Here is a 27,935-nt window from a genome sequence, read left to right on the forward strand (position 1 = left end):
TCAAGCCTTCCCAAATCTTACACGTGCCCACCAGTATCTGAGGTAAATACTGTATAGATTATAAGAATTAAGGCTGCCCTAACTTTGGATTGAATAAAAATTTTGGAATATTTCTTTTGACTAGACACTGCTGCCTCAGGGGCCATCAGTCCACTCAGAAGATATGGTGCCTTTCATGTAGCTCCAATGTTAATCTCAGTTGTTTGGAAATAGTATGATTTTGCTGGCAGAGAATGTACCTTAATATGGGAGCTGGCTTGGTGCCCTAGGAAAGAAGAAAAATAAAATGACCCTGCACTGCAGAAAGATGTGAGGTAGTTGGTAGTCAATATTCTGCCACTTGTGTTGAGACAAACACAAGCTTTTAGTTAGTATGTTCTTTCACTATTTCAAAAGTTATTCCAGCAGTCAACAATAGTAAAGCATATGTGAATAAATACTATCATTGTTTTTGTTTGCTTACACAATAAGAAATTGAAGAAAATTTAATATTTCAATTTTAGTAATAGCCCTGTAGAGCAAATTCTAAACATTAACTTCTCGATCCTATACTACTCACTAAAGTAAATGGAATGCACGTTATTCCACTGTCTAGAAACTGAGGATTGATACATCACTTGAGCATTACAAAAGATCAAGCAGCAAATAAGAGAATCAAACCGAGGTCTTCTGATTCCAAATTCAGCATTTTTCCCATGAGACTTTACTGTGATGGTACTCTAAAGACTTAACATGAAAAATAAATTCTACCTTTTGTAGTGCTATAAGGCTTACAAATTATGTAACAAAAGCTATCTCAATTATTATTAATAATTAAACCCCCAAAACTTGAATTCTGTAAGATAAAGTAGTACATGTGTCACAATAAATTAGAATTGTATTTCTACCCCTTGCACCTAACATTTATGATTTTAAAATCTTACTCCCAATTTAGTGTTAAAAAGCAGAAAAGACAGAGATGAGGCTGATGAGTGGTTGCCAAGGGGGAGAATGGAGGGGAGGAAATAAGATATGACTACTCATGGGTAGGGGGTTTCTTTTGGGGTGGAGCACAAAAATGCCCTAAAATTTAATTGTGGGTATCGTTGCACAACCCTGTGAATATTCTGAAAAACACTGAATTATAGACTTTAAAAGAGTGAATTGTATTGTGTGTGAATTATTTTTCAATAAAGCTATTTTAAGAAGAAAAACAAGGAGTCAAAGTATAGCATTTCTACTTATTATAATAACATGGTAAATCTGAGGAAAAATTGGAATTTTGGGTTATTTATTCAACATTTATAAATACTTGCTCTGTCCAGAAGACTCTTTTAAAATAAGATATGGCCCCAAATTCAAGAAATTGACAATAATTTGGAAGATGAAACAGAGAAATACACAGTGAATTTAAATATCAGGCAAAGTTAAATAAAATTCTATAAAAATTAGTACACATAAGATGTAATGGACACTAAAGTAATCTCCTGGAAACTTAAGTGTGTAGCCAAGGATCACTTGGCTATGTGACCTTGGACAGCATAAAGTAATATATTAAAATGCATTAAGAAAAAAGCTCTACATAAGTGTTAAGGCATTGTTTCCTCACATATAAAATGAGAAAACTGGTTAAATAATTTCTACACTTTCTATAAAATCTAAAGTTTTATAAATCTATAATTTAGATTAATATTAGAATGACTTCTACTGTGAATTATTGTTTCATTTTTGCTTGAAAAATTGTGTCATTCTCTCATCAAGTGAGTCACAATTAAAAGTATAACCTTTTTTGGAACTATCATACCAAAATGATTTACATCCACAGGAAGACTGTTCCACTTAAAAGAGACATTCAGAAGAACTATGTTCTTATTTCAAAGATATGCATATTATGTAATTTTTCATTTTAGAACTCCCTCTTGGAAATGCTCTCCATGTTTCAATATTTCCAATATTCACAAACATTTTTTTCTTTAAAACTGGACTAAATTTTGGAAACAGTCAAAAGTCAATGATCTGGCATACATAGCTGGCAAACAAGGGAGTAATTTTTTTATTGAGATGAAAATGTTAATGAGTGAATTTCATAGCCACTTCAGATAAACAAGTACCCGATGTTCTCTGAATACAATGAGCACACTTTTGTGCCCTATATCTTTGCTCACTGAGTTGTCTATTTCCAGAATTCTCTACTCTAGTAAATTCTACCTACTCTCAAGATCTCTGTTAGGTATTAGCTTTTCTCTAAACTCTTCTCTCACACTTTCAAGTCAGAATATACTCTTTCTTCTGTGTTCAAACAGCTTCTAATTTTATTGTATGAAATTTGTTACATCCCATTTTAGACATTAGTGTTTGGCTTCCCAGTCCAGCATCTGGAATTCAGATAGTTTTGGAATAGACTATTTGGTCCCACAATTCAGCAATTAAGTTAAAATCGTTACATTTTAGTTTGTATTCTACAACATGGTTCCATTTTTCCATCTAACAATTTCATAAAATATTTAAATAGATATCACCTATTTTCTGGGAAGATACAAGAAATTAGGCATTTCAACTGCTAGTGAACATGTAAATAGCTACAATCTTGCAAGAAAGAAGTCTGGCAATATGTAGTCAATGTCATTAAATGTTCCTTTGAGCCAGTTACTCCACTCTAAAAATATATCAGGGAAATTATCAGGATGGTCCCAATGATTTATGAGGATGTTCATCACAGAATTATTCATCATGAGAACACTGGTAATAACCTAATTATCTAACCATAATGGATCCCTTAAATAAATTATCCTGCAGCCATTCAATATAGTTTTTATTTACACTATTTAAAAATCACAATATAAGAAAATGTTTAATGACATGAAAAAACATTCATGATATGTGAAGTTTAAAGGGAAGGTTATAAAATTCCAAAGGAAGCTAAACTGCAAACAACACTTCCCTTGTTTCCATATCACAATCACGGTGGCATGAAGGATGCCAGTTTCCCGGCAGCTCCACACTGGGTATGTGCACACACACTTCAGTCTTTTAAAATTCTGAACTCTGAGTCAATATGGTCTCAGATAATGTTTTCAAGGAAAAAAAAAAGTTCCCCTTTTCTCTATCTCTTTAAACTCTTGCAAACAGTGTTCCCCCAAAAGTAAGACAACTCATCCTATACCATTTTTGAGCCAAGTATCAAGAGCTTTACATAAAAGGCTACAGTTAATAGTATATCTATACCAAGAACAATAAACCCAGATGTTTTGGAGGTAAACTTAGACTCAAAACTAATGGCATCAAAATAATTCTTAAAAGTGTTTGAGAATACACTTAAGGGTCTCTGTATTTCTTTCCATTCTCTTCTAAGCACGCATGTTTGTGTTTCCTTCTGTATCAGTCACAGTAAAGATAACCTTTTCTTTGCTTTGCTCTGTTTCTAGTAATGGAACAGAACTTCTTCCTAATAGGATGTTTTATGGAAATCAGAATAATATCAGGTTCATTGTGGGTTAACTAGATTTTTTAGGTGCTGTCCAGGAGTCTGACCGATAATCTAGAGAAGCCCTCATAAACTGGGGAATACTCATCCTACAAGAGCTTCTGTCACAAGCTTATTGGTCAAGGGAAGCATTTTCTTGCACTTTCTCAAGCAGAGTCACAAACAGAGAAAATAACAACCTGGGGAAAACTTCAAAGATATTTTCCCTACCCCATTGTTAAAGGCAGGGATAGCCCAAGTTGCACCTTAGACACAGTGAGTCAAAAACCTATGAGGGCAGGAAATTTTTAGAAAAGTTCCTGGGACAACTGCGATGTGAACTCCTTTGTTAAGATCTAAAGGTTCCTTCAGGGATAAAGATAATAATGATGATAACACCCCAATACCCAGAGGCACTGGGGAACCTGTGTGTTCAAGGCATCATGCTGAGCATGTTACCTGGATCATCTCATCTGATCCACACACAACCACATGTGAGAACAATCATGGTAAGAGTGATAATAACCAACTCTGAGTAACCAGCACACATGGCATTGCTCCATATGCCATTTTATAAATATTAACTTTCAAAATTCTCACAACCACCCTTTGAGAGAGAGAGACTGAGAGTGGTAGAGAGACTAATTCCAACTCCATTTTCTGAAAAGGAAGCTGAGACAGATTACTGACTTGCCCCACATCACTGGTAAGTGGCAAAGCCAGGATCATTTGAATTCACAATCTAATTCTGGACTAGCATGAATCTCTTAACCATTAAAACTCTAAGAACAAGTTATTTGAACTTCCTTGTTTTACATGGAAAATGCAACATCGTGTTTTATGTTTATGCTGATTTACATGTATCTTTGGCACACGGCAGCCATTTCATTCATGATCTTTGAGCTAAATTGCAAAAAAAAAAAAGACAAATTGTTTATTAGAAAATACCCAGTCTAGAAAATTAGTTGACTTTTCAATTTAATTTGTAAGGAGCTATTAGGCTCTTTTAAACATAATAACTAAAAACCCTACATTTGAGTATAGAAATTAGGCTCAGTGAATACATAATTCAATATTTTTGGTATAGAAACTCAAACTAAATCATGAATCAAAAACCAAAACTAACTATGTTAATTTGCATTAAAATGAACTAATTTATCTTTTTCTCAAAACTACAAAATGAACTCATTAAAAAAGCATCCAATGTACAAGTTTAAACTAGAACAAAGTCTTTGTTCTCTTAAAATTATATAGCCAGAACTCAAATGTCAAAGTAGTTCTGAAAAGAATGTATTTCACTTTGTCTAAACTTCTAGGAGAAAACAAGTACATCCCCACCTCACAAAACTAGATGATCTGTTTTAGATGATCTGTTTCCTCCTCTGTAAAATGAAATGGTTCAATCAAATGGTTTCCAGCATCTCCTCATGCTCAAGGATTCTATAGTCTTTTTTTTTTTTTAACATTTTTTTTTATTGAGTTATAGTCATTTCACAAGGTTGTGTCAAATTCCAGTAGCACTACTAGAAATTTACCTTAAAGGTTAAATTTCCTTAGAAAATGAAATGTACATGAAGACAATTTAGAATGAAATAACACCTACTACTCTGTCAACGTGATTTCTCTTTCTATACCTTTGATAACACATGGCTCATTTTAGTCGTGTAATTCCTAAAACTATCTGAAATTAAGTGTAAAAAGACATTGAATCCAGAACCAGAAAATCTGTGTTTAGTTCAAGTTGTGCTATATACTAGTTATTATTGACATATTCTTTAACCTGCCAACTATAAAATCTGTGTCTCCATTTGTTAAATGGGAGTAGTGACAATTTTCTTTCCTACCCAACTCTTAAGGATAAATAATAATGTAATTATTAACCAATACTATATGCATTAATGATGAACTATATGAGAAAATATACTGTAAGCTCTAAAACACTCTACAAATGAAAGGAAATTGCATCAGTAGTAACAAGATTTTTTCCAGTCATGGAAGCTTGTAGTTATTTTACTGCTGTGTTTGACTACTTTTCTTTCAATTTTCTTAAAGCAAAAGTAAAATAGTCTATTATGAAAAGAATTCATGCATTCTTCCATTTGATGTTTTTCCAAAATTCTTGCTTAAGCTTTATCCAGCAATACTATTATTTATTAAGCATTAAAATGTTCTGTCTGCCTTTGCAAGTGAGCTTTGTTACAAATTAATCTTCTAGAATTCCACAGAACTGAACAAACTAGAAGAAAAATGAAAAGAAACCCTCTGATGCACTTCATATGCTTTCCAATTTCAATTATTTGGACTCACTTACCTTGCCCAGAAATGAATAAACTTTGTGAAACTGAGAAAGCTACAATAGTATGAAATTTTCTATATTCTTCTGTCTCTATGGCAGGAGCTCTACTAATTGCTTATTTTAGAGGGCTAAAAATAAACTACCAAATATACTAAGAGAAGCTGGCAGTACTCAGAGTCACTAGTAAGAGGGAGAGGATGATGTCTGTACATTTAAAATCTTGCAGTATATTTCGCTTGGAAATTTCCCCTTGAAACTTAGTAAACCTCACCTCTACATAATAAAACACAAATCATCAATATTTTTGTCCCAATTATCAAATTTAGATTCTCTAAAAATAAGAGACCTTTTATGCATATCCATAATGCTATTCCAACCCTGTCAGAATGACCGTTTGTTCCTGATTTAAAGATTACAGATCTAGACTTATGCAAATAATGATATATTGGCTGTTAAAAAAATGATTTAAAATGCAATCCTGTAGAATGGTTTCAATTAGTTTTTTAGTTAATTGGAAAAGCATTACATCATACCTAATTATAGTATTTTTAGCTAAAAGTCACTGATAGTATGAATTTTCTGATTAACAAAATGTTAATTAGGTAACTTTTCAAAAATAATTTTGGAATACACATGGACCTGGGGAGCTGCGGCAAAAAAGGAAACCAGGAAATCATGCAAATAGCGCTGCTGCTTTTGGAAGCCACTGGAAAACATCTGATGATAAGTAGAGATGTAGGTACTGTCTCTCTTGACCTGCCTCACTTTTAGCTGTAATCTCAGCTGGTTGAGAAAGCGCAGAAACAGAGCAAGAGTAAGGGAAGTCGTCCGCCCAAATGTCCACACAACCCCGAGGCAACGCGCCCAGGGCATCAGTGGAGAACAGGTAAGATGTTGGCAAATCTTTCCACCTTTGGCATTTTTTCTCCATTAAATACTACAGGCTTCGCAAATTTTTTGAACTAACAAAACCAAGAGTTTCTCATACAACCAAGATGAGACAGTGCTCCTGTGATTAACTGGAGCTCTACCTCCAGGCAAGAGACCTTGACTCTGACCTTTCCTATGGTTCAAACAATACACGTGTGATTTGATTATGGAAAGAAACTGAGGGAATCTGGGAGCTGACCTTAAAATATATACATCTCAACACTCAGATCATGATAAAGTTCCACTGCTTTCTAACACTTGAGGATTTAATTATTCAAGGAACACAGAATTTTCCACCTGAAAAAAAGGTGGGGAAATTTGGGGGAATAAAAACTACAAAATTTAACGATACGGGGTGTAAATCATTTAAAGATACACCATTCTACCCTGTGTCTTCTTAAAAAAAAACCAAACATCAGCCTTAACTACCTCTAAATAAAGAGGACCTACACATGTGGATGAAAGCGATATGTAACTTACTTCATCAGTGAATCTGAAAGTTCGTTCAGAGATTGTGTGCCTTTGTGGTCATAGATCCTCGCTTTTTGGCACCATAAGTCTCCATATAGCTCTCTGTTGTCTACATGCAAACACACACACACACACATGCACACAGCAAGACTTCTGTAGACATCACCCGTCAATCCAGACTTGCTGGGTGTAATCTTCTGGTCTCCGTTTTTCACAGAGTACTCAGAGGCAGCTGCTCTGCTAACACAGAAGACATGGATTTGCAGAGACGACCTGGAGATCAGCATCGTTCTGAAAGCCTGAGTGCTCCAGAAGACTAGGCTAAGAATAGTCAGAGTTTCACTCTACAGACGTATCAGTAGTCACCAAAATGGTGTGTACATACCACACAGAGAGAAAAGGACAACCACATGGGCGCAAGAAAAGACTAGTAGAAAGTAAGAACAGAATTATCCTCTACTAATATTTAATATGGTATTTTGCCATGGCATATATGTATAAGTTTTAAGTAAAATACATATATATACATACACATGCTTTAAATATTTTTACTGATAGGACTACATGGTCAAAAAAGTTTGAAGGTGATCAAAACCATATAAGCTAAAGTGCATTTACGTGTGTGTGTGTGTTTGCACGTAGACAGACACATGCAGGCAGACAGAAGTTATATTATTCAAATCAAAAAATTTTAAATGCTAAAATCATGAGGAATTCAATTTATAACACTGATTTTATATTTTTCTCATTTTTCTATAATGGTTCATATCTCAATCTACTTTACAAAAACCTGCTTTTACCACGTCCTCAATTAATACATATTTTATGAAAATTGGCACTAAGGAAAAACCAGCACTTATATAACATAAATTCATTCAGCTTTTAATGCAAATGTTTAGTGATGAAGTATTACACAATAATCAGATAGCCATGAAAACAAATTAAAGTCAATTTCCTAATAACTCATTCACCTTTGCTTTTACTGCACTCTATGAGAAGAAAAATTATTTTTATAGTCATTAATATTTTAAATGAACTAGGCAATCAAAACCAAATCTGAAAAAATTAGCATCCAGCACAAGGTGATTTTAGGTCATCAGGGCAATTTCAATGCTGCTAATTATATCTCCAAGTAAGCAGCACTTATGTTTCAGTTTCCTGTCCAAATTTTATGGGATGTATGACCAGGAAGAAATATTTTTAAATGCAAAACATACAAGTGAATGCATAAATAGGTAAAGAGAGGGGGAAAGCATGTTTTAACTCTAAGAGCTGTGAATTCCAAGTGCCTCTTTTCATTCCTCCCTATCCTTCAAAACATATAGGGAAAACCACAAAATGAGAATATTCAACACAAATTTCCAATTGTGTTATGCATAAGCTGTTTTCTACAGACAAAAGATGTATGAACATAAGCAAAGAATGACAAGGTATCACAGGGAAAATTCTGATAAAAGGTTGAATTTCCATGTATGTAAAAATACAGAACCTAAAGAGGAATGAAAAAGGAGATAATACATTAACAGACACTGGATTTCAAAATGCAAATATGAATTTAAAGGAGTCGTGTCTCCCAGCACTTTTTCTCATTCATTTCAGCTTGTGAATGTGTTTACAATAGACTGCCTCTATATTTTTACGAAGAGACACTGAAACTTACAGCATTTCCTTTCTAAGAAACTAAATTTAGAGCATGTAGGTGGTACAGAGAGAGATAAAGTCACGATAGAATTTAAAACTTAAGGGGAAAAGAATTTATGGTATCTTAAAGCAAATAAATACCAAACTTATTTAAACTTTTAAGCATTACACACAGACTATTGATAATCAAAATACAAACACTTTTAGTTGGTATAGATATTTTATCTATGTCAATATTTGAAATGGCAACTGTTTAATATGTAATTCTGCAACTAACACTGACTTATATTATATGAGGTAATACAGTTCACTAATTAAGATCAGTTTTCAAAAAATTAATAAGCAAATAAAATATGTCTGTTTCTAGGTGATTTATTTCATAGTAATTTTGCCACTTCCTACGTTAGATTTCCACTTCTTGAGCCAAATTTCATATATCACTGCCTTATATTGACACCTGCTGGAAAGTACTGGAATTGTATATTTCTCATTTCACTATCTGGGCAGTTGTTAATTCTGCTTTTGAGAAAAGAAATAGGAAAGCTAACATCTTAACTGTGAAAAATTGAAGTTTTAATTTTCTAAGAGACAAAGTTACATTTATTCTAAACATTTAAATTGTAACAGTTTCTTCAGGAAATTACAAATCTCACAAAGTCTGCCGAAAAAGTATTTCTGTAGGGAATTAACTTACCCAATGACTTCATTAAGTTAACTTGTGCTAATCTGGGATATGATTATGAAACTAATTAAGTAACTTTTTCCAATATTTGGACTTCTGCTTTTTACCTCAGACTACCTGAAAACCTTGGTCATATGACTTGAGGAAAATACCTAATTTTGTGAAAGTATGCATACAAATGGATCAGACAAACAGCTAATAAAACAGGATGCTTTCTTTATATATTCATACTTGTAGATAAAAAGATAAAATAACATGTCACGTGATAGTGAATGAGCTTTTCTTCTCTATTATCAAAATTGCCTGTTTGTGAAATACAGAAACATTTTATCAGAGTAAATTTATTCTCTGAAGTGAACCAAAACACAACACAGGAAAATAATTTATGAATTCTTACAACTGAATAAATTATTAAGTTGTATTAAGTTTTCATTAACTTCTTATGCAAATGAAACCCTTCTAAATATTTCTGCAAAGGATGCCCACCACCTTAATCTGTCTTCTAAAACTTTTCAAAAAAAAAAAAGATTTCAGACAGGCATACATTTAATTGGCCAAAATGTAAAAAATAACAATATGAGATGATAAAGTTAATAGAATTCTGATTTTCCCTCTAATCCACTGCCATGTAACATGCACGATTTAGGTACTTGGACATCTCATATTCTGTAACAGAAAAATAACACTATCCTAGAGATAGTTGTTCTAATTACAAATGAGTTTGAGCAGCTAGCAGGGCAACAAGATACATTCTTGGGACTGGTACTAAGGACATGACATAAAGGAAGTATATAGTCCTGCGGTGCTGTATAAATTGCTTTAGCATTCTGGTTATAATTCTTCCCATCCTTTTATATCAAATCTCTCCAATTTCTCACAAAAGTAATGAGACAGCATGAACATAGTTAAAATAAAACAAAACTATGATTGAAAACTATAATAGCTAACTTTTCAAAAAAATATAGGAGCTCATTCAATGGTTTATGTTTAGGATGACGTAGTATCTGAAATTTGAAACTGTCAAACAAGTTGCCTTCTGAAAGTGTACTTAATCCACCTGTCCAAATAAAATTCAGTTCTTCACGTTTAATATAATATATGAAGATTCAAGAACACAGGGGATATTTTACCAAGAGATTAAGTCCAGGAGTTTATAAAATGTGTTCTAATTTTTTAAACTGGTAAACAATTAACTAAAGAGAGATGGACAGTTTTTAAGTAACCTACCAAAAGATTAAACCCTTCTTTTAAATTTACTGACATTTATATAAGATTAATTTGCCTTTTAATAATAAAACAGCAAAGTATCACAGAGGTAACAGGTCTTAATGAATGTAGTTTTGCTGTATTTTCTCCAAATAGTTCACTAGCCCTTCTCAAAAAATAAGATTTTGTCAGCTGCAAAATAAAATATGCACTGAAATAATACTTGTTCCCTGATTCTTAAACAAAATGTAATTAAGCAATTCACTTTAACAGCTTTTACGATCAGTCACTAAGAAAAGGAATCTTTCCTTGATAAAAGCCCTGAAAGATTAGATTTTAGAGCCTGAGAAACAGCAAAATTGTCAGACACCAGAGATCCTCATTTTCAATCACTCAGTTACCTTACAGAGCTTCTGATACCGAGGAGAAGAAACTGCCATCCTTTGTAAACGATGTAACAAAACCACAACTTTCTGCAGAGACGTTCTCACCACAGCCATCATTTTAAGTTTACCACACTTCTGCAGACACCTCAGAATTTGCATTATAAATGAAGAGCAATGATCATTTCCTCCCGGTCACTGGACAATGATTTGCCAGTTCTCTGAGCATGCTCGTTTTCAGAAAACCATTTGAAAGATACAGGGGGCTTAAGTGCTAGGCAGAAGGAGGCTGGTATTCTTTTAACTTCTTCTCAATTTAAAAAAACATACATAAACGCTACTCAGAAAGCCCCAGCAGATGCTCACAGCCAGTACTTGCTCAGCCCGGCACGGCCAGATAACGAAGCAAGTTGTCGGGCAGCCAAACGCTGCCTGCTGCTGGAGAGGAGTGCGCTCAGTAGCCAGAAAGGATATTAAGTGAAACATTAAAGCTGCAGATACAAAGCAGACATCCCCTGGGAACAGAGATGCAACACATCACCAAGATGCATGCCTTGTGGCGGGTTTATTTTAAGAGATCGAGTGGTATTCACTCTCTCACTCTAAACAGGGATGCGTCTGCTACCCGACTAAATGCAGCTCTGGCTGTGCTCTGTGGGATGAATGAATAGAGCCCATTACAAATCTTGGGTAGAACAGAAGGGTACCTGAATCTAATGATACCAGCCCAGACGTTAAGTGCTAATAAATCACCTCCACACAGGTCTCAGAACAAGATCATGTAAAACAAAACAAAAAATACCTGCAGTGGGTATGTGACTTTACCTAAGATATCCTAAAAGCAGAGTCGTCCACAGGCTCTCAGATGCCTGCTTGCCTAGGAGGAAAGCCATCAGAAATCGAATTTCTAATGTTAGAACCTCTAATTAAACAGTAAAATTAATTAAAAACAACAACAACAACAACAACAAAAAAACCAAAGTCTGTAATTGACTACCAACATTCCAAATTAGCGCACTTCCCCTTAGACAGCATGTTCATGATCTCATTTTATTTGCCATAAAGCTGATTTAATTTTATGAGTAAGAAATACAAGACATGATATATATGATATACATCATATAGACAGAAAATCCCAGGACAGAATTGTTGGGTCTTAAGTTTATGTGTATGTATCTGAGACACATTTTCTACTGCAGCTTGAATACCATTATAAATATCAGTTAGGATGAAGTGCTGTTAGGAGATAAGCAAAATAATCCAGAATGACTAAATGACTGGGTCAAAGGACAGAGCCAGAAATAGAACCTAGACGTTTCCCATTATCAGTGTCCTGCTCAAATTAATAACCCGGGGAAGTTTGCCTTTTCACTTTTCTCTACTATTGTCATAATTCTTAAAAAAGAAATGTGTTTTAAGGTACTTGTTTCTCTTCTTTTACTTTGTCTGCCTTCTCAGTCCTTCATTTTGCATGATGTGAAATCCTATATTGGGTCTTACACGGTTGTGTTTATCAAGCAGTGTTTTTGTGAGCTTCTTCTTGTCCATTTTTTCCCTGCAGTTCTATACTGAGAGCCTGTACTGCCTCCTTCTGGATAGGCTAACAGCGTCAAAATAGCTATATAAAGCCCAAATCGGAAGAGATGTCGATGAATGATGTAATTAAAAATAGTAAGTTATTAGGCAAATATATAGAAACAGGAAGTAGGCTAGTGATTATTTAGGGGTGGAGCGTTGGCAATAGGGAGTTGATAGCTAAGGGGTACAGGCTTTCATTGACAGGTGATAAAAATGTTCTCATTTGGTTATGGTGATGGCTGCACAACTCTGAATATACTAAAAACAACTGAATTGTACACCTTAATCGGATGGAGTGTGTGGTATGTGATACGTCAATAAAGCTGTTATCCAAAAAAATGAAGCTGTAATTCCTGTAATTCCTGTCCCTGAACCAGCAGGTGAAGTTTCCACAACAGAGGTAATACCCCCAAACACCACGCTGGGTGTGGAGCCGGGCGCGCGGGAAGAGCTCAAACAACCTAAACAAAGTCTGCACTGATGGAAAAGAGGGTAAAAATCAGGCTGAAAGAGAACACAGGAGACGAAAATATAATAATCTCAAAGCACAATATTGTTAGAGAGCAAAACCAATGACCCCAGAAAGACAGCAGGACGGCAGAATTTTCCCCAGGAAAGAATCAAAGCATGTTAATTAATTGGTACGGATAAAATTTAAAGCTTATATTTTGAAATATAATTCAAATAATAATATCCTAGAATGTGGGCATGAAAACTCAGAATAAATGCATTTGAATTAATAGACGAACTGACTGGGAAGTCAATAATATTGGCTTCCATTTAAAAGCAAAAAACAACAACAGAAGTTTCTGCAACTTTGGCCAAATTCTCTCTTCTGAATACAGATCCACAGTGACAACAGCATCCCAGGCACCCCCTCCTGGGTGTTATTCAAATGCTTCATTTCAGCGGAGTCAGACTGGAATTTACCATCACATCATCACACTCCCCGCTAACCGCACTGCTGCCTGACTTTTTCTCTTTCTATATTCCCAGTCTCAGACTGTAACACCAGCCGGCAATCTTCTCTGTCTGTACCCCTCGCCCCGCCCTTAGTCTACCCACACTATCAAGTCATTAGGTTTATTCCCCCCGTTGCTGCCTCATTTTTAGTCACTGTCACCTATGGCCAGATGGCTACAGAGTGGCCCAACAGACTGCTTGGCTGTCAGTCTTGCCCATTTCAAACTCATTCTCCATAAACCCACCAGCGAGATGCCTATAAAATACAAATCCCACTGAATCACTCTCTTGCTTAATATTTTTTAAGGACCTCTCCCCATTGCCACCAGGTTAAAATATGAAATACTTGGCAAGTCATACGAAGTCCTCTATGATCTGAATTGTTCAGCTCTTCAGGAGCTTTTGTCTCCAAAAAGATCTTTTGTCTCCCAAAGATCACAGCAGGTTTTTCTCTGCTGTGGAGAAAAACCTAACTGCCTTGCAGCAGGGCAATGAAACACAAATACATAAATCCAAGTGATCATCCATCCTTACCAGAAATGGCATGTATGATAGCATACTCCCAGAAATTAACCTTCATCTTCCATTGTGCTTCCAAACTACCCTTTATCAAAATGTACCCAAATTCACTAGATACAAAATAAATGTCTTCATCTTCATGAAATACTCCCATGGCCCTGCATCCAGCTGTCTTAAGACATGAAGCAGGTACACCCAGTGAACCAACGTGCTGTGTAAGCAGTGCTGCATACACTCCTTGTACATAGAGCACACATTTGCCGAGATCTTATTTCATCATTCTTAGTGCACAAATAAATTGTCTACCACCACCACCACCACCACCACCACCACCACCATCATGCCACCAGAAAATTTATTTTATAATTTCAGGTGCTTTTGTACATTGATTTTCTTCAGTGAACGTCTTTCCATTTGAATTTTTTTTTTTCATTTTAACTGTTTGTTCCCTCACACAAAAAGAGAATCATTAATGCAAACACCCAAATGAAAATTAAAATCCTCTTGCCTCAGAAATATTCAGCAAAAGGTACTAAGTCTCTAAAAATCATTTCCCTATAAGATGCCAAGAAAAAAAGGCATGGATTTTTTTTAAACTATGTGAAGACAATGTTTTAAAATTAAAAGCATTTAACAAAGGATCAAGGGAGTGAAAAATCATGCAAACTACCATAATGTGAAATATCCAAAACATAAACAAATACATGTGTTTATCTTTAAATAAAGAGATTTTAATAGACTCTAAATAAATGCCCTCTTTTATACTTCCTATGGGCCAAAACAGACTATTTTAGCAACATTAAGTTAGTTTTAAAGAGCATTTACCACTCGTGTTATAATGTATTTTAGTCAGCAACCTTTCTTTCTGGATGCTGGTTGCCATAAGACCTAACTAATCCTTTGCTTAGTTATTTTTATTCAGAAAGATTTTAAACATCTCTATTTACATGTCTTTCTTCCCCAGTTTGAATATTCATTAAATATTGAGAAGAGTTTTTTGGCTATGTAGGAATATACCGCAAGATAAAATGTGTCAGAAGACATTATTAAACTCTAAAACAGGTCTCATCGTCAAGGCTCATGTCAAGCCTCCTTTGCTCATTGTCTAAAACTGTTACCTTCTCAAGTGTATAGCCTGGGTATCCTTTGAATTTAACATCATTACATAAACTGAGTATCTGTGAGCATTAATAGATTGGGCTTACAGTTGTTTAAGTCATAAAAAATAATATATTCTAACACCTACCCACATTTAGAGCCCTCTAGAACCTCCCCAAAATGAGATGATAGTTAAATATTTTATCAGTTCACATTTATGGTGACCTCATGAGACTCCAGAGGGTAACACAAAAAAAGAACAGATTTATCTTCAATACTTGCCTGCTCACTTTCATTATCAAGTCACAAGTGTATTATGCAATGAATCAATGAATAAGAAATCAGAAGTAATGTAAGTAACATAGATTTTTGTTAAATGAATCTTGAGAACCCAATCATAAAACACCCTAATAGTCTTTATGTATGGGAATAAATTACTAATAAGCCTATTCCAGAAAAAGAGCTTTCTTTAAAAAATTACATCTTTTTAATGACAATAATTTCAAACTCAGAAAACATCTGTAAGAATAAGAATGGTTCCAAGAAAATTTCTTAACTCTTCACCCAGACCTGCATAATTGTTAACATTCTGACGTTTAACGAGAGAAGAGCTCCTAAGAAAGGATTCAAAAGAAGTCATCATGGCGAATTTCGTAATGGTGAAGTTTTCGAGCAGTATTTACTTAGAATTTCCACACAGAGCAGTGTGAGGCCAACACCAGGGAATAATGTAATCCATGCCCTTGAAGAACCATGTGATCAACTCGGAGAGGAGGAGACAGGCATCGGATGCCAATGGATTGTGAGCTTACAAGCATATCAGAAACAGTAACTGTCAAAATGATGTGAGAGTAACACGGCACAAAGAAGTAATCAGATGTAAACCTGTGGTAAACAAGGAGAACGCTCCACTGAAATAGGTTTTAAACCAAGTTCTAAGTGAGAAGGCCTGTGATTGTCAAGAATAGGTCATTCTGCACACAGAAGGATGGGAAATTCAAGGGCATGGAAGGAGCTGTACTTGGGGGCAGAAAAAAGATTCAGATCGTGCTTCCTAAGATTCCTCATAAAAAATTTTAAAGGAAAGATTTTTATCACATTTCATGTAGAAGAAAATCTGAACCTCACAGTTATCAAGCTGGAGACATAAAAGTAATACCCTCAGGCCTAATTTTCTTAGTTGTAAACCAAGTCACAGAACCTTTGCAGCTTTTATATTAAGTATTTATAATAAATGGAGAAAGAAACAACTTCATATTAAGAGGAAATGCCCTTATAATTCAGGCTTCAATAAGACTAACTGTAATAGGGCTTGAAAATGACAGAAAATAGAATAGCTAAGAGCCTATAAGTCTAAATAAACAGTGATTACTTCCATAAAACAAGGTGTTCCTCTGCAATTATTAAGGAAAAGTGCTTCATAGATCTTATTTCCAGAAGCCAATTATTCAGAGGGGAGCATGAATTTCATACCAGAATAAGGTGACAACTCCACCTCTGAAAACTAATAAATTTTGCATGGAAGATGGATCTAAAGAGCACAGCAAAAATTAAAATCCAGGTTGCAGTTTCCCAGGCACTTGCCTGCATCTGCTGTGTGAGTTCCCTGGCCAGCACTGTGTCCTGAAGAGCATTCTCCCGCTGAGAGGCATCGGCAAGAACGTTCACTGTGGTTTCTGCTTCTTGTATCCACTTTAGGAAGTTCTCCAGGTCCCTGCGAGAGGCCTGGACTGTCCTCAGCTCAGCCTCCAAGGCACTCTGTCTGTCAGCGAGGCTGCAAGTAACAACACGACAGGCGCGTCTCCATTACTCACAGTGTGACAGTCCACATCATGCACACCCTAAAGAAAAATTAACAGACAGCCTCCAAGGAGCCTTTATTTATTTAACTACCTACTGTAACTGGGAGATTTATTTATATGTGCATCTTGACTAACCCTTAATAAGCGGTAATGTGAATTGTGAGAAGGGGAGAGGGAGAGAGACAGGAATATTAACAACATCACACCCATATTATAAAGTAATTATGACTGTATTTGGCAACTTGTAATTGTATAAGTTATTCCCCATACGTTTTATTTCAATACCCTAGTATTATGTCTGACACTCAAAAGGCAGTATCAATAAATATTCGTACAAATGACTAAATGAATTCTAGGAGGAAGTAAAATCTAAGAAATTAAGATACAATACAATAATGCAGAGGACATACTTTATGTATTTTAAACACTTCAGATCAATACTAACTGGTTCCTTGTGCTAATATAATATTATATTTGGAAGACCCTGGACATTCAAATTTTTTATAAAGCATTCATTAAACCTACAGCACAATTAAATGCAGAACTATCCTGGAGTTGCATGATTTAAGAGACACAAACACCTGTAAATCCAATCTCTGAAACTTCCTATGTCTCAAAGCCCCATAAAAAGGAAACCAACAACTTAATTTTAAAAATGGGTACCAACAATTTCAGTCTTAGGTAACTGAACCCCCACCTATTAAAATCCTGCCAATCCTCTAAGGGTTAACGGCTACTTCCTGTAGAACATCTCAGCCCAATTAGGTGTCCTTGCCCTGAGTTCATCAAAGGTTAAAACTCCTCTACATCCTCCTTCAATCACATGTATCCCGGAAAAGCCCTTAGATTATGATCTCATTTGACTCTTAAATATTACTTCAACTATATCACAGAGATTTCTTGTCTGTCCCTCTGTTCTGTAAACTCACTATGGGCAGACAGAAAGAGGGTAGTGCATCCAAGTTAGATCAGATGAGGGCTGTCTTCACCATTCCAAATACGATGTTTGTTTTAACTTGGAAAAGCTAACAAAGGATGCACTCTGAAAAAACAAGAAAATAACTCAAAAGAGGACAGAAGCAAACAAACAAAAACCTCCACGAGACCCTAGGAGGAAAGCACAGAAAATCCCCAGGTTAATGGTGGTGCAGCAGGCCTAGAAAGCTGTCTCCAGAAGAGACATCTACAAGAAAAAGCACTGGAAGTGACAGACTGCTTAATGCTACTGACCTTGTAGGAAACTGTACTGTCAGGCCATTGGAAAATGTGGGAAGAATTAGCAATAGGTGGGAAGAATTAGCAATAGGTGCAAAGAAAACCAAGTGTATAAAAACAAGGCAATTATTAATTTCAGGTAAAATAAGAGAAGCAGCAAAATTATAGTGCTTGGCTGTTAATGATATTTAGACAGGCATAATAATGTCAACACTGAATATCTACTTCACTAAAAAGTCAATGATAAGATGGTACAGCCACTATGGAAAACAATATGGCAGCTCCTCAAACAAATAAAAATAGAATTAACACATGACCCAGCAAAGGAGAGAAAAGAGTTACCCTTAGGGAAAGAAACTGTGTGAGTAGTGAGAGACTCAGTATATTTTGTTATAAACCTTTCAGTAGTTTAAGTATTTTTTTGTCATCATAGTATATAGTTCTTTAATTTTTGATATTTAGAAGTTACCCACCAAAATTTGGGTGGTTGGTGGTGTTGGTGTTTAATCTTCCATCTAACCCTGCCCACATTTTCAATTATTAAAACAACAACTGAAAAAAAATATTAAGAATAGCCAAATAAAGGCTGTGCCAAAAAGATGCTAGCATTAAAGGAGTATACACGCTCAATTGATCAACCATGAATAGATGACTCTAATTTTAAGAACACTCATATAAAATCTAGTAATTTAAAAATTTAGTGAAGTCAAATGCTTTCATTTTACATTAATCAGTATCCTTTATTCTTAAGAATATTCACATGTACATAACAGGTTATGTGGCAAACAGTTAACGTAAAAACACATCATCACGGATTAGCTCTACGAACTCTAAGAATGCCCTGACTAGGGAAAAGGATGCAAATATCTGAGACTGTTGTGGGTGAAATGAGAGATTCCTTCCACGTGAGAAACATTTATACCCTTACTTTGCACTAAGGTGCAAAATTATACCCAACAAGCACAAAGAACCAGGCAAACAGGGGAGGTGGAAAGCCTAAAAAAGTGATGCTTCAAAGGAAAAGGGAGCTAAGAGGGTCATGAGCACCTGGCCTTAGACAACATTGGGTCCGCTGGTTGGATAATGCCAGCTGCACACTTTGGTGATCAGGGGAGCGTTCTGAATCCAGAAACTAGGGCACTTATTGTAAAACTGTCAAATTATCTACTGGTCGTCAGAAGGAAATAGATTCTCCTTTAAAAATATTCACTTTGTAGGAAACTGCTGAAAAAGAACTTTTAGACGATGGTTAAGAGATAGCTACTTTGGTGGTTATGAAAGCAAAAGATTACAGGTTTTGGATCACGGCAGGCACAGCTCCGCCACTGGCTGTGACAGCTAGGAAGCTCCCACCTCCTCAAGCATCATGTTCATCATCCCTGAACTCTACTTGGCACACAAAGTTCTCCATGGTCTGAGTCTTGTTTGCCTTACAAGGATCATCTCATCACTCCAAGCCTCATGCTTTATCCGGCTACAAAAATGAACCAACTACTAACCCTCAAAATGGTCACTGTTTCACATCCAGAGCTCTGCTTTTTACTTCTTTTCTTTTAAATATCCTTCACATCCCTCCTTCCCCCGCCACTAGCCTTTACCATTCCACCTGGTTAACTTCTACTTACCTTCCAAACCTACGGTACCTCATTCCAAAGCACCCCATAATTTCTCTTACAGTGTCTATTAGCAGACCATTACGGCTGTCACAACAAATCACCACAAATGCAGTGGCTTAAAGCAACACAAATTTGTTCTCTCCCAGTTCTCTAGGTTAGTTTCCAATAGGGGTATCACTGGACTAAAATCAAGTCGTCAGCAGGCAGGGCTGTGCCCCTCTGTGGAGGCTCTACGGGTGAACCCATATCCTAGACTTTTCCACCCACATTCCTTGGCTTGTGGCCCCTTCTTCCATCTGCAAAGCTAACAGTGGCTGGTTGAGTCCTCACATCTCTCTGACCCACTGTCTGACTCCACCCTTCACTTTTAAGGATGGAACTGGGTCCATCCAGATGATTCAGGATACTTTCCCCACCTTTGCGGACCATTCTTCTGCCTTATATCGTTAATCATGACTGGAAGTGACTGTTTGCTTACCTGTTTAAAGCTTCTGAATCATCAGTGCACGGTCACCCCAGGGCCTAAACACAGTAACAACCCAACAAGTATTCACTGAATAAACTAATACAAAAGTAAGAATAGCATCTCCCTTCCAAAAATATTTTAAGGAAAAAATGAAGTGTACACACAGAAAAGTATCAAGACATAGTAGGCATCCAATAAATAGCATTTTTCCTAACCTTGTATATGAATATTCCCAGTGAAATACTGGGAAATTAATCTTATATATACTATGTAAATATGCAGTTTAATAATAAATGTCCTAGGGAATTCTTAATTCACAAATAACTGGTGTCATGTTTTTTATCATCATAATCAACTATTAAAAATAATGAACACATTGAAAACTAAACTCTACTTAAACAGTCCAAATTATCTTTATATTATCATAATAAATATACATTAAAAATTATAATCATAGTGTATATATATTAATTTATAGTTGGATTTTTGAAATTAATAAAATTTATATGAAATTCTAATAGACTATAGCTCAAAGGTATCAGTTCTCCACACCACTTATTTTACTCCTTTTTTTTTTTTAAGTCTAGAATATGGTATACTTCATACTACAAGACACTACAAGAATCTTTTTATTTATTTTCAAGGAAATTTCACGTGATTTATCATAATACCATAAGGCAAAGAAAATCACTAAAATTAAGAGGCTCAGGAATATACGTGCACTTCAGGACACAGGCTAAGAAACTACCTTTAATGCCCTCTGTACGTGACTCTCAGAAGAAAACAACCTAATTCTACCATGTCTGCCATTTACTAGCTAAATACCTTGGGGTAATTCACCTCAAGTCTCCAATTTTTTTTTTTCCATTCTCAAAGTAAGAAGCTTGGAGTAGTTGAGTAAAGGGTCCATGTCAGAATCTCTAAGGGGTCCTTTTAAAACTACATAATCCATCACAGAGATTATAAAACCTGCTAAAAGAGTTCCTCCACTCTCATCCCATCCTTAGCTTCAAATTCAGCTTCATTAAGAATCCCTGCATGTAAATGAAATGTTACGGATGGGGACAGATGACTGGTGTGCAGACAGCAAAGAGGCTGGGAAGCGTTAATGTGGAAGATTCATTCCTTAAGATCACATCCAGCACTGAACTCACATTAGTCTACGATTCTCAATGCAGAGGTTCTATCTGACAGTCCTGGTTGCTACACCCCAAGCAAGATCAGAACAGAGCTGGAGGAAGCTCTGAGAAATGTAAATGAGAGTATAGCAGAAGGGGACTACCGAAGAACAAGAAATGATTTCAAATTTAGGAAATTGTGGTTGCTAGACAAAGGCAAAGAGGAGTTTCAAAAAAAAAATCTCTTTACACCTACAATCATAAAGAACAAAGACTGACTGAAAACCTAAAAGACACAACGTCTGAAGTTCAGAAGGGTAATTTTAGCAGAAATAAAAACTTTTACTTCAAACAGAAGTGACAGACTATAGAATTCTTTAGTGCAAGAGATGGTGCAGACTGAATGTATAAATAACTTCTCAGAAAAGATTTAAGGAAAGCATGGGTGACAGATTCATAATAGCTTATATTAAAAGGAACTGGGAGTTTTTAACTGTAAACTCAAAACTTTCAAAGAGATTTCTGTTATAAAAGCAACTATGATATGCTACAAAATAGCTTATGGTCATTTGGTGGCATAACAAAACATGGCCACCCACATAACTGACTTTTTAAAATGTTGTTTTAAATGTTAAATAATACTTGATTTTTAAACTACAAGATACAACATTGTTTAATCAAGTGTGCATGTACTTATAATTGGTCGGTAGAGCGGCTGAACATAAATACATCACAAATTTTTTTTTAGACTTCAATGGAAAAGAGCATCTTAGGAAACCCACAGATATGTGTTGTGAAATTTCACTACACTTTAAAGGTGACCTTTACAGCTACATGAGATTTAAATATATTTATCTCTTCTAGAGTGGAAAATAGTAACATCAGGAGTTTGAGTGACATGTAGAAAACTTACAATGAAACAATTCTCTAAGCTTTCCAATGAGCACCTTCATGAGGTAATTTGTCCTTTGGTATATAAAATATCACTTAGCTAGAAAATACACTAAAGCGCACTTCGAGGAAATGCAGTGGATTTAATGAAGAGTTAATCACTGCAGATATCCCCAGCCATCTACGGTATTTTGTGACCAGTCTTTGCCACACAGAGGTTGAGGCAACAGCAGGCACTTAGAAATGCACTCCGTGGGGCTTAAGGAGACTGTTCTAAGCTGCTAATGCCACACTGCTGGGAAGCTTAAGAGAGGTACCCTCACCCTCACTACATAAATATTCAAGACACAGAGCTATTTCTGTGAGAGGGTTCATCTCACCACATCCTGTTTTCCTTTTAGCTAAGTCACTACCAGGCATTTGTTCTGCATTAGCCAACCAATACTGGACCATAACCCCAACACCACCCTGCACGCTCCCAACCCGCCCTAATCCACCCCCAAAACCTTTCTTCCATTAAGCCTGAAAACTCGTTCTACGACTGGCAGACTCCTCAGATCAATCCCTTCACCTTGCCTTAAAAGAAATTGGTTTCCCTAGTGGCATCAATTTGTCTGTGAGTTTTTAATGAAGTTCCTTCCTTTTTCCTCTCAGACCCTCTATGCCTCAGGGTGAGGAATGGGAATGAGGGTCCTCCCCCTTCCCACTGCCATTTCCAAGCCATCGTTCTCCGATCTTCCAGGCAAAATCCTACTCCTTCAGAGCAGAAGACGGCTATTCACTATGTTCATTTACTGACCTCCAGGTCCACGCAACTGCATGTAGTTAAAGTGGCTCACTGCCTCAGCAGGTGAGTGGAGTCTGCAATCCAACTCTAGATCTGCTTGCCAAGCCACAGGCTCTAGTGAGGGACTGCACCTCTCCCCTCCCCCAGGAAAGGGACGTGTTCAACACGTGCACCAGTGGCATTCTGGTCTCCACCCCCTTACAAATACCTTCCTCTCCCCTGCTCCCTCTCTGTCTTTCATCTGCATTCCTCCTACTTGCCTCCAAGTAGATAAGCATTGCTAAAGAACGCTACAACAGAGCTATCTTCCCTTTACATTTACTATTATAAAGCACAAACAGGCTCCCATCACTGCCCAGCACTAAAGCTCCCCTAGGAAACTCTACATCCCATCCACTTAGATTCTGACTTCACAGCTGATTCTCTCCGTCCCACCTCCAGCCTCACTGAGAGCATGCCTCACAGATCATAAAGAAAGCCGAAGTCATTGCACAATCTTTCATCCTTCTACCACTGAGGCTCCAACCCACATGCATCTGGACTCATCTGCTCATTGTCCTTCCCGTCATAATGGAAAAAGCATCCCAGCTCTTACCAAGCTCAGTTCTCCAGATCCCACCTTCTTATCAATGGAAGGACTTATTTCCTCCTCCTTTGTCCCACTGTCTTGAATCATCAATCTACTGGATCATTACCATGAGCATACACACATGCTTTATTTACCATGTCCCATTTTAAAGAAAAGTCATTCACCTCTCTTTACCCTTTACTGACTTCCAGGTACTACCCAATCTTTCTGCCCTTCGTTACAACAAACTTCTCTAATGATCTTTCCACAAATCGTTTCTACTTCCTCACCTTCATCTCATTCTCTAGCTTCTACTCCATCACTCCCTTGAAGTTGCTCTTTTCAAAATCACCAGTAATCTCCAAGATGTGGAATTCCACAAATGGTATTGTGTCATCTGCTTAGGTTTCTCAGCCTAATTCAACATAGTGGTTCATTCCCTCTTAGAAATATTCTCCTCTCTCCAGTCCCTCTAAAAAACATTCTCTTCTTCTACTTCTGGACACCATAAATCCTGGATTTTCTTTCTATTTCATTGGAAGATCTTTCCAAGCCTTTCTTGTCCTCTTCATTTTTTGTTCCATCACCAAACCCTAGACTCAGTCAAGAACCCTCTTCTCTTCTCCATCTTTACTTTCCCCAGTGATCTTACCCAACACCACAGATTTAATCTCCAGTGTAAGTATATAGGACTCCCCAGCTCTAAGGTCTAGAACATTTGAGCTCCAGACTCACATATCTAATTATCTGTTTGACCTATATACTTGTATATCATCTAATAGGCATCTCAAATGAACATGTTAAAAATCCAGTTCTCAATTTTTTTCTCCCTGAACTCCCACAGCCTTTTCTAGTGATTGGTACCACCACTCATCCTTTTTCACAAAGTGTCATCTTAGGTTGTTTCCACTCACCCAAATAACATATCTAACCCATCGAACATCTTATCTACTTTCAAAGTACATCCCAAAGCCATCATCTTCTTTCCACCATTGTTGGCATACAATAGTCCAGGGAACCCATCTCTCACCTGGACCACAGCAATCACTTCCTTACTGGCTTTCCCAATTATTCTCTTATACCCCTAACATCTATTCCCCACATAAGGTCCAGAGAGATTAAATTTAATATGATAAATTAGACAGTGTCACCCTCTTGCTTACTGACTCCAACAGCTTCCCATTGTACTTAGAATATCCAAACTCCTTCCCTTGTTATAAAGTTCAGCATGATGTTGCCTCTGCCTCTCTTTTACTACATCTCAAGCCCTCTTATTCATTAGATTTTAACCACATTCTGTGCTATCTTCTGTCTTATGACTCTTCCATTTGCTGCTCACTCTAGAATTTTTTCAGATGGTTCCCCTTAACTTGAATTAGCTCAAGGGCTACCTCTACACTGCTTTCTAAATTTAGCGGAGCTACATAATTCCTTCTCTTATGTAGCACCTCCTTAATTTCCTCTTTCTCCAAAATAATCATCTATAATTTTATATTATTTTCTTTTTACTACTTGGCTCTTTCTATGAAAGGTAAGCTTCCTGGGGGTAGGCACAGGGCATTGTTTATGGCTGAACCTTCAGGGCTGATCACAGAGCTTGACAAAGAGAAGGTTAAATAAATAAATATTTAACTATCTAATAAATGGGAAAAAGAACAAATGAAAGCAAAGACAAAGGCTACAGGCGCTAGTCCTTTAGTTTGTTTATTACGGAGTTCAGTGCACTAAGAAAGTGTCTGCCTGCTTGAGTCTGATACTTACAAAATGAAAACATTAGCATTGTTAGGCATATACCAGAAAGACATTGTTGGTAAGTGTTTCCAAAGCAATAAAATAGTAACTGAAATATTAAAACAATGTAATGAAGAGGAAAATAAAGAGTTTAATTTTCACACTTTTCTTTACCACCAATTTCCTTCCTAGTTCAGAAGGGAAAACTAAAAATGAAACACTAGCAATGAAAATAAAAGAAACAGGCTGAAAAATAGAAGTTACTTTCAGGGAACGAAGTAAGCTTTGGAGAGGATAAATCAAGTTGACTGACCCAGATCTCTGAACCTCATATTAGTTAGTGTACAGGCTCAAAGGATAAGACTATTAGTACCTTTCATCTAAGCTCATTCATTTGGGAGTGACAGCTGCTATTCATTTAAAGAGTGTACAAGTTGGACCTGGTTGATGTCACACCATAGGACACAATCCCAGTGTGAGTTATCTCCACTGATCATAGCTAAAAGAAATTGATGAAATTGAACAATGGATAGATGCTCAAGAAAAACTTTTCATTTTTTTATTAATCAGTTGGGACAATAAATAATCACTACTGAAAAAGTAATAATAGAAATAATGAAAGTTTCAAAATATATAACAAAAATAATGGAGAAAGCAATCAAAGGTAAATTCAAACTTTTGGAATGTAATCCGTTTTCAAAACAGTCAAGGGCTTCACAAATTCAGTCTTTGGTACACGCAGTATTTATATAACCTCTTGTAAACTACATGCATTCCACATGTCCAGCAGGCCATTATTAATAAGTTAATGAACATAAATTAGAAAGACAGGGTCATTTCAAAAGAATTCAAAAAAATTCCTTCACTAGATAAATCTGTATTTATGGCTCTCACATGAAACAAATTTTTAAAAATCCTACACCCTTTCCTTCCAGGATGGTTAGACTTCTGCTTAGGCAGAAAACACTTAAATGCATAGTAAATTCAGCAACTGTGATGATTTTACTAGCTGCTGTGGTCTGAATGTGTCTGTCCTCCCCAAATTCCTATGTTCAAATCCTCATGTCCAGTACAACCATATTAGGAGACTGGTCAGCCTCAGGAGGATGATTAGGTTATGAGGGCAGAGCCCTTGTGAATGAGATTAATGCCTTTGTATAAGAGGCCTGTGGGAGCTCTCTTACCCCTTCTGCCATGTGGGGCTATGAGAAGTCAGCTACCCAGAAGAGGGTCCTTATTCAACCATGCTGGTACCCTGATCTCCAGAACCACAAGAAGCACATTTCTGTTGTTTATAAGACACCCTTTGTGCAGTGTTCTGTTAGAGCAGCCTGAACAGACTAAGGCACTGACCAAGAAAATTGCATTTTCTGAAAGTTTCATCTGGTAATAAACATTTAGAATATCTATACTGCATTCAGTAAATGAGATAATCAACTCTTTCATCATTAACGTTAAGTAGAGACTGTTCAAAATGACTACAAACGATTGACGATGACTCAACCTTCTGCTAATTTAACCATAGACAGTGCTGCAAAACAGACTGAAGGGCAATAGCTTTTACGGAACACAGAATATGACGGAGCAGATGATGATAATCTGGGGTAACCCTTTGTTGAGCACATATCATGTAGGAGGAATCTTTAGACATAATTTTTGATCCTCAAAATAATCTTATCCATTAGATATACTCTCTATTTTACAAACAAGGAATTGAGACTCAGTCAGTTGAAATAACTTGGTCAAGGTTCACACAGGTGGTTAAGTGGATAAGTTGGGATGTTAATCAAGGATCGCCAGATACTGTATAGCCAGTGTGCTTTCTGTCCTGCCTGTACAAACTGAGAAATGCCTTAAAATGAGCAACGAAAGATGGCTTCCAGGGGATAAGGGCAAAGAGAAAAATACATAATAACTAATGATCTATAAGATATTCTTTATAACATAAAGTTATATTGTCTCATTTCCTTCACAATATTTCAGTATAAATAACTCTGTGTGTATATGTATGTGGGCAAGTGTGTGTGTGTGTGTGTGTGTGTGTGTGTGTATACATACACAAATACATGAACATATGCACTCCAGGATTAAAATAATATTTCAGACCTAAATGAGATCTCTACACTCCAAAAGTTACTATAAGCGCATTTCAACTATCACTATCTCAATTGGTGTTACAAAATTTGTTAATTGGTATTAAGAGATGGAAGAAAAAAATTTCACCAGTGAAAAGAGCAGTGGTCATGATATGCCAATTAGTTCAAAATGTCAGAGACAGAACAGTTGTTTAAAGAATCCAAAATAGTGGGAGCCAGCCACGTTTCAGAATTAAGGATTTTTTGTACATTAGAAAGCTATTATTGTAAATGTATCTATATGACTTACTACCCCCAACCACGGTCGGAGGTGGCCAACACATTACTGTTTCTGTGGCCAGAAACAAGGCTATTCACACAATTCACACTAAGCAGGATAAATGAAGACTGTAATAAATAGCCTCCTGTCAATTCAAAGCTTCCTGTTATCAGAGCG

General features: G+C 36.2%; 1 protein-coding gene across 12 annotated transcripts in view; it reads right to left on the reverse strand.

The window, feature by feature from the left end:
- The window catches only part of UTRN (utrophin), a 457,676-nt gene that overhangs the window by 209,820 nt on the left and 219,921 nt on the right, over window positions 1-27,935 (reverse strand). For 11 of the 12 annotated variants that reach the window (XM_074368225.1, XM_010965836.3, XM_074368224.1 and 8 more), the window contains one exon: window positions 16,794-16,983. In XM_074368225.1, the coding sequence (XP_074224326.1) occupies window positions 16,794-16,983 (190 nt within the window). Of the gene's footprint in view, window positions 1-11,069; window positions 11,229-16,793; window positions 16,984-27,935 lie in introns of those variants that run through there. The other variant, XM_045524551.2, reaches the window with a different exon arrangement.

Source organism: Camelus bactrianus, chromosome 8 (genome assembly GCF_048773025.1).
Source record: "Camelus bactrianus isolate YW-2024 breed Bactrian camel chromosome 8, ASM4877302v1, whole genome shotgun sequence".
Classification (NCBI taxonomy): domain Eukaryota; kingdom Metazoa; phylum Chordata; class Mammalia; order Artiodactyla; family Camelidae; genus Camelus; species Camelus bactrianus.